Source organism: Ascaphus truei, chromosome 5 (assembly GCF_040206685.1).
Source record: "Ascaphus truei isolate aAscTru1 chromosome 5, aAscTru1.hap1, whole genome shotgun sequence".
In the NCBI taxonomy this organism is placed as follows: domain Eukaryota; kingdom Metazoa; phylum Chordata; class Amphibia; order Anura; family Ascaphidae; genus Ascaphus; species Ascaphus truei.
This window is the reverse complement of record NC_134487.1, coordinates 191,525,965-191,533,795: the sequence shown is the minus strand read 5'-3', so window position 1 is coordinate 191,533,795 and position 7,831 is coordinate 191,525,965. Positions and strand designations below refer to the sequence as shown.

The following is a 7,831-nucleotide window of genomic DNA, read 5'->3' as shown; positions in this document are numbered from 1 at the left end:
GAGAGCGAGCTGGGGGACAGAGAGAGAGAGAGAGCTGGGGGACAGAGAGAGAGAGCGGAACTGGGGGACAGAGACAGAGCTGGGGGACAGAGAGAGAGCTGGGGACAGAGAGAGAGCGCTCGAGCGAGCTGGAGGACAGAGAGAGCTGGGGGACAGAGAGAGCTGGGGGACAGAGATAGAGAGCGCGAGAGCAAGCGAGATCGAGAGCGAGTGAGCTGGGGGACAGAGAGAGCTGGGGGACAGAGAGAGCTGGGGGACAGAGAGGGGAGAGAAGTCGCGAGAGCAATGAATCGAGAGCGAGTGAGCTGGGGGACAGAGAGAGCGAGAGCACACGCGCGAGAGAGAGAGCTGGGGGAGGAGAGAGAGGCGAGCTGGGGGACAGAGAGAAAGCGAGAGCGCGCAAGAGAAAGAGGGCGAGAGAAAGAGGGCGAGCGAGAGTGCTGGAACGAAATCATCTCCTGCTCTTCTAGACGTGTATCTGCTTCCGACCTCCTGAAATCTGCTACTGGCATCTTATTTATTTCCATATAAACTGCAACCTTCTCCTCCGCTCCTCCTCTATATCTCAGCTGTGATCTCTCGTTACACCTCTCTCATCTTTGCAACTTCACCTCTACAGCCCTCTCCTGCCTTAAACCTTTCTCACTAATCTCTCCCTACCTAGGGCAGCGGTGCGCAAAGTGGGGGGGCGCTGGATTTGTTTGGGGGGGGCCGCGGGCAGTTGCAGAGGGCCCGCGCTCTTCCCTGAGGCATTTAAATTAAACGCGGGGGAACGCGTGAGGCCTGTGCAACTCACTTACCGGGATTCTGCAGAGCTGGTAAGACGCATCAAATGACGGCGCGGTGTCATACGGAGTGAAATAACGCCACGCCACAAACAAGGTGAGGGGGGCGCGAAAGGCAAGGGGGGGCAGGCAGGGGGTGCAGCTCAAAAAGTTTGCGCTCCCCTGACCTAGGGAACACTCTTCCACTCAATACTTGAGTAGCTTCACTACACACATGCAAAGCCCAGGTGAAAATTCCCCTCTTAAAGCAGAATCTCATTAGATTATCCAAGCCTCCCTGGCTGCACTTTTAATAATCCACTTTTACTCCTACTGTCTGTAAGCCCCCCCCCCCCCCCCAATATACCACTTGGATTGTAAGCTCTTGAGGCAGAGTCTCCCTTTGCCCCATGTTTTGTCATTTACTTGTTGTGCTTATCCACACTGTGTGTACTTTACTTACCTCTCATTCTCATTTGAAAGAGTGGAGGTTGGGAAGGCATAAGGGCAGGAGAAAAAGGAGAGAGAGGGAGACTGCAGAAAGTAAAAGAGAGCGCGGGGGGGTTGGGGGGATGAGAGCGGGAAGGAGGGGGGAGAGAGCGGGAAGGAGGGGGGAGAGAGCGGGAAGGAGGGGGAGAGAGCGGGAAGGAGAGAGCGGGAAGGAGAGGGGAGACGGAGAGGGAGAGAGAGCGGGGAGAGAGAGAGGGGAGAGAGAGAGGAGAGAGAGAGAGGGGAGAGAGAGAGGGGAGAGAGAGGGGAGAGAGAGCGGGGAGGAGGAGAGAGAGCGGGGGGAGGGGGGAGAGAGAGCGGGGGGAGGGGGAGAGAGAGAGCGGGCGGGAGGGGGGGAGAGAGAGCTGGGGGAGGGGGGATAGAGAGGGGGAGGAGGGGGAGGAGGGGGGAGAGAGAGCGGGGAGGAGGGGGGAGAGAAAGCGGGGGGAGGGGGGAGAGAGAGCAGGGGGGAGGGGGAGAGAGAGCGGGGGGAGGGGGGAAAGAGAGCGGGGGGAGGGGGGGAGAGAGAGCGGGGGGAGGGGGAGAGAGAGCAGGAGGATGGGGGAGAGAGAGCGATGGGAGAGGGAGGAGAGAACTAGACAAAAAGGCGGTTAGAGTGCAGTCACTCACAGTGAAGCTGTGCGGCCGTGTGAAGTCGGGTCTATAAACGCTCGCACTCGATCATACTGAGACAGCTCCCCGCTCTGCGTCAGCTCCCTGAAACCAAACAGAGAGTCCTGCAGCAATATGGCAGCCATCTTTAAAGTACCCCACCCTCACACATCCTTAAAGACTTCACTTAAACCCCACCCCCCAAAAAATATACTATTTATATCACTATACTATCAGCTACATCCAGTGTCAGAGGGGCCAGCAATGTATATGGGGTTCTGGCACTGAAGGGGTTAACTAGAACAAGCATATTAGCGTGCTACATATTCCCGGCACTGTCCCCTCTCCTCCGCCGTATTTTCCTATGGTGACTGTCCCGTCTGTGTCCTTGTCGTCTGTCTCCAATGTTGCTCCTGTAGGCTGCGGCCATGGTGATCGCGACACAGCGCGCAGGAGGGCGTGCGCGGCGCATTCACTTAGGCTGGGGCCATGGTGCCGCAGACCGTGCGGAGGCGTCCGCACGCCGAGTGATCAGACTGCCTTAAGGCAGTGATCGCGTCCATGCGGCGTGTGCGGGCGGAAGCGGGAGGGGGCGCGCGTTGCACAACAAATCAGTTCAAACTGATTTATTGGCGCGAGAGGCTGGTCACGTGAGTGCCAGCTCCGTGACGCCCCTAGGCACGCCCCCCATGGCCAGGGAAAGCACCCGCTTCACGCGGGTCACTTCACAGCCTCCGTGCGGGCGAATGCACCATGGCCTCAACATCTGTTTTCACGCACGACCAATGAGGACGAACCAGCTCCGTGACGTCACGGCCGCCCCCCCCCCTCCCCCGACACGCCTTCCCGTCTCCTCTGATCTCTCCTGCTTCAGGCGGTGGGGAAGCCGAGTGAACGCTTGCGCCCTCTCCAGCGCTCACCATGGCCGCAGCCGTAGGTTATACCGCTGCTGGTGGAGCGCTTTAAATATGTCCGCCAGGCTTTACCTGATGAAGTTTTCTGCAGCCGCCATGTTCTCTTGGTACCTCTTTCCCCCCACCTCCTGCAGGTGCAGAGAGATGAAGGCGGGCCTGCAGCACTGCACGGTCTGGAAAGAGGAGCAGTGCATGTCTGGCTGTGTGTTTTGAGGTGTACAAAAGGGGCATCATATTTAAGAGCACTCACTATACAAACTCAATAGCCAGAGGGTTGAATACTTGGCTTCCGGTGGGTGCTCCAGATCCCAGGGGTCGTCTTGTCCCAAGCAATTGATCAAAAGAAAATAGCAAGGAAACGAGCACTGTGGCCATTATGCCCCTGAGAACGCCTGGGGCACCAGCCAAAACGTTGGCATTATCTGACATGAAATACATTTTTCTGAAGATCAAATTCGCAGTGCCCATTTCCTTGCTTTTTTTTCTAATGTGAAATTTGGGGTGCAGCGTGTCTGGGTGTGTATTTTGGGGCGCAGTGTATGTTTGGGGCGCCGTGTATATTTTGGGGCGCCGTGTGTATTTTGGGGCGCAGTGCGTATTTTGGGGCGCAGTGCATATTTTGGGGCGCAGTGCATATTTTGGGGCGCAGTGCATATTTTGGGGCGCAGTGCATATTTTGGGGCGCAGTGCATATTTTGGGGCGCAGTGCATATTTTGGGGCGCAGTGCATATTTTGGGGCGCAGTGCATATTTTGGGGCGCAGTGCATATTTTGGGGCGCAGTGCATATTTTGGGGTGCAGTGTGTGGGTGAGTCTTTTGGGGTGGTGTGTGTATTTTGGGGTGGGGTATATTTTAGGCTGCAGTGTATATTATTATATTTTTATTTGTATGTCGCATACAGTACAATGAGGGAGAGAGGACAATTACATTCTATAACATGAGTACAGTAAATTAAGACAAACTCACAATAGGAATCGGGGTGCAGTGTGTATTGGGGAGAAGTGTATGTCTCGTTGCATTGTATATCGGGGAGCTGTTTATAGCTGGGTCCATCAAGAGTGTATATCAAGGTGCTGTGCATATCGGGGTACAGTGTATGTTTAAGTCGTGTCTATTAGGGTGCAGCGTATGTTTAAGGAGCAGTGTATATTAGGGCTTAATGGGGAGCTGTGTACATCAGGTCGACGTCTATGTTTTTGGCGCAATGTATTAGGGAGCAGTGTATATATCGGAGTGCAGTGTAGATCAGGTTCCAGTCTACATTTGGGGAGCAGTATATATTGGGGTGGTTTGTTTGAGGAGCTGTGTATATCGGGGTGCAGTGTACGTTTGAGGAGCTATGTATATCAGGGTGCAGTGTGTTTGGGGAGCAGTGTTTATTTTAAGCTGCCTCTTACCTTATATAGTTCCTGCAGCCAGTTATGCTCAATCTCTCCAGGCTGTGGGAAAAGAAGTATTTAATATTAATAGCTGCAGCACATCTCACACGTGTGTATATACACCCCCATTTAGCGTGCGTGTTTGTGTGTCTGTGTATATATATATATATATATATATATATATATATATATATATATATATATATATTTACATTTGAATATTTCTGAGACAGTCGGAGAATGCAAAACAGAGAGAGCGAGAATGGGTAAGGGGAGGAAGAGAGAGGTGGGAAGAGGGGAGAAGAGAGGGCGGAGGAGGGGAGAAGAGAGGGGGGAGGAGGGAGGAGGGTAGAAGAGGGGTGAGGAGGGGAAAAGAGGGGTGGGAGGAGGGAGAAGAGAAAAAAGGACGGAGGAGATGGGGAGAAAGACGAGGGGAAGAGATAGGGGAGGGAAGAGGAGGGGGAGGGAAGAGGAGGGGGAGGGAAGAGGAGGGGGGGGAAAGAGGAGGGGGGGAAAGAGGAGGGGGGGGAAAGAGGAGGGGGGGAAAGAGGAGGGGGGGGAAAGAGGAGGGGGGGGAAAGAGGAGGGGGGAAAGAGGAGGAGGGGGGAAAGAGGAGGAGGGGGGAAAGAGGAGGAGGTGGGAAAGAGGAGGAGGGGGGGAAGAGGAGGGGGGAAGAGGAGGGGGAAGAGGGGGAGGAAGAGGAGGGGAGGAAGAGGGGGAGAAAGAGGAGGGGGGGAAGAGGGGGAGAAAGAGGAGGGGGGGGAAGAGGACGGGGGGGAGGGAAAAAAAGAGGACGGGGGGAGGGGAAAAAAAGAGGACGGGGAGGAAAAAAAAGAGGACGGGGGGAGGAAAAAAAAAAGAGGACGGGAGGGCGGAAAAATTGGACGGGGAGGGCGGAAAAAGTGGACGGGGAGGGGGGAAAAAGTAGATGGGGAGGGGGGAAAAAAGAGGACAGGGAGGGAGGAAAAAAAGAGGACGGGGGGAGGAAAAAGAGGACGGGGAGGGAGGAAAAAGAGGACGGGGAGGGAGGAAAAAGAGGACGGGGAGGGAGGAAAAAGAGGACGGGGAGGGAGGATAAAGAGGACGGGGGGAGGAAAAAGAGGACGGGGGGAGGAAAAAGAGGACGGGGGAGGAAACAAGGACGGGGAGAGAAAAGAGGACAGGGTGGGGGAAAAGAGGACAGGGAAAGAGAATAGTGGGAGGAAAAAGAGGAAAGGAGGACAGGGCAAAACGAAGGGGAAGAAGATTGAGAAAAAAAAAGTCAGAAAAACTTAAGAGCGAGTAAATGCAGAGTAGAGAAAAGGAGTGCAGAGAGATGTCACAGATTAGAGAGCAGTGACCCTCACCTGGTCAGACAGAGATCCTATGTTGGCTGTAATAAGCAGGACCCCCAGGCTCCCCATCACAGCACAAGGACACAGACTGGCACACAGCAGGGACTCTCTGTGGCTTCCTCCTACAGCCAGTGTCTCTCGCTCCCTCTCCTGTATGTGTGTATCCCTCCTCCTCCCTCCAGGTGTTTGTCTCTCTCACTCCTCCTCTCTTTAGATATTTCTCTCGAGCCTCCCGCTCTCACTCCACATCTCTGTACCCCCCCCTTTTTTTTTTAAGATGTTCCTATTTGTTCCTCCCTCTCTCCTTCCATATATCTCCGTGCTCCTCCCTCTCTCAACCCCAGCTGCCAGCCCGTCTCTCTTCTCACATATCCCTATCTGTCCCTCCCACTCTCTCACTGCAAATACCGCTCCTTTTATTTCTGCCTTTGCCTCTCATTCCATGCACCGCTTCCCCCTGTCCTCCCTTCAGAGGAGTGCCCCGTCACCTGGAGGAGTGTCCCTGCCACCTGGAGGAGTGTCCCTGCCACCTGGTGGAGTGTCCCTGCCACCTGCAGGAGTGTCCCTGCCACCTGGAGGAGTGTCTCTGCCACCTGGAGGAGTGCCACCTGGAGGAGTGTCCCTGCCACCTGGAGGAGTGCCACCTGGAGGCATGTCCCTGCCACCTGGAGGAGTGTCCCTGCCACCTGGAGGAGTGTCCCTGCCACCTGTGGTACTGCAGGTAACGGAGGGGGCGGGGTTATTTGACATTTCCTACATTACAGGTTTTAACACCCGTCCCCTCCAGCGCTGCTGCACAACTTGCCTCATTCACTGCACCTCACTCCTGTCCTGCAGCCACACACACAGCTCTATTGCTGCATCTACCCTGCCCTACCCTTGACATCATAGCTTGTGACAACATAGCATGTGTGATGTCACTGCTACAGCAGCCCTCACTGACAGCTGACTGAGGAAACAGAGGGGGAGGGGGGTGGGAGCCTGACCTCGATGGATCACTGCACCCCTACCGACCTCCAGGGTGTATAACAGGGGAGTGAAGATGTCCCTGTCAGTGTGGAGTCGCCTCACTCCTCGTCAGGTTTCAATCCACAGTCGCGTCTCCTTCTCCACGGCTCAGTTTATTCTCAGCAACCGTCGAAAGGGGGCGGCCCCTCCACTCCCCGAAAGTACAGACCCCATCGCTACCGCCCCTGAAACCGGTGAACCACCTGAAACCAACTCGCCGTCATCCAAATCCGCCACACCCCTCGTAAGTCAATCACCCTATCCCACGAACCAGCGCAGGCTGTACCCCAAAACAAAGCCCCCCAGACAGGATGCTTCATCACGGAAAAGACGACACCCCATGAAGCTGAACATACGGTACCCCAAATCCAGGCCCTTGGCAAAGCAGTGTGCAGTGGGCAGACCCAAATCTTTGGCACTGCATCCAACAACCAGACACTTCAACTACAAGGACCCCCCGAGATCTAAGAGAGCCAGACGCTCCACCATCCGCCCCAAAGCGGTCAGGTTAAAGAGGTGTCAAAGAGAACCCTCCAGAGCAGCAAGACACGCCAAAAAACACCGCACCCGCCCCAAAGCGATCAGGTTAAAGAGGTGTCAAAGAGAACCCTCCAGAGCAGCAAGACACGCCAAAATACACCACACCCGCCCCAAAAAGAAAAGGAGACAAGGGGGAATGAGACAGAGGAGGCAGAGAAAAAGGAGGAGGGGGAACTCCCATAATGGAATCAACACATCAAAAACCCAACAGCAAACCCAAAATGAGAACCTCGACCCGATGCCGGTTGCAGAGACTACGCCTTTTATCCAGTGGGATAAGGTTCCAGGTCTCATTTGGAGTTTGGACCACTGGAAAATCCCCGGAAAGCTGATGTGGAGGCTGAAACTTTTGCCCCGTTGAAAACTGTAGGTTTTGTTCCAGAAGGGTGATCCCTAGTTAAACCTGGAAATGTATTAAACAAGGAAGCAATGTAATAGGTGTTTTTTTATTTTATTATTAATCCGAATGATGTTCCTAGCCCCCATTACATTAAGGGTTTTCTACAATCCTATTAGGTTTTGCTATATAAGGGAGTCTCCTGCAGGAGGATTGTGTTAATCCCTCTATGTAACACACCATCATCCTTTAAACACCTCAACACACCAATGCTGCCCTCAAACATAGCTACCTTGCAGCTTCCTTCTAGCCAGCCAATCAGATGTCCCTACTGCTTCTCTGGAGTAGGTTGCCTTGTGGCTATGTCGGTTGGGGGTAAAATACCCATGAAAAAAAGCAATGACATTTTGTGGGTGCCAAATATAACATTTAAAAAAAAAGTGAAATATTATC

At 54.1% G+C, this 7,831-nt stretch overlaps 2 protein-coding genes across 3 annotated transcripts in view; one reads left to right on the top strand and one right to left on the bottom strand.

The window, feature by feature from the left end:
* LOC142495691 (ankyrin-1-like) overlaps positions 1-7,831 on the top strand; it is a 538,760-nt gene that overhangs the window by 34,815 nt on the left and 496,114 nt on the right. The window lies entirely within an intron of this gene.
* LOC142495688 (inositol polyphosphate-5-phosphatase A-like) lies at positions 1,835-6,180 on the bottom strand. The gene is made up of 4 exons (XM_075601501.1): positions 5,506-6,180; positions 4,178-4,219; positions 2,852-2,952; positions 1,835-1,970 (listed from the first exon to the last, which is right to left on the bottom strand). Exons 1-4 carry the CDS (start codon positions 5,560-5,562, stop codon positions 1,880-1,882), a joined length of 291 nt encoding a protein of 96 aa, XP_075457616.1. The 5' UTR covers positions 5,563-6,180; the 3' UTR covers positions 1,835-1,879.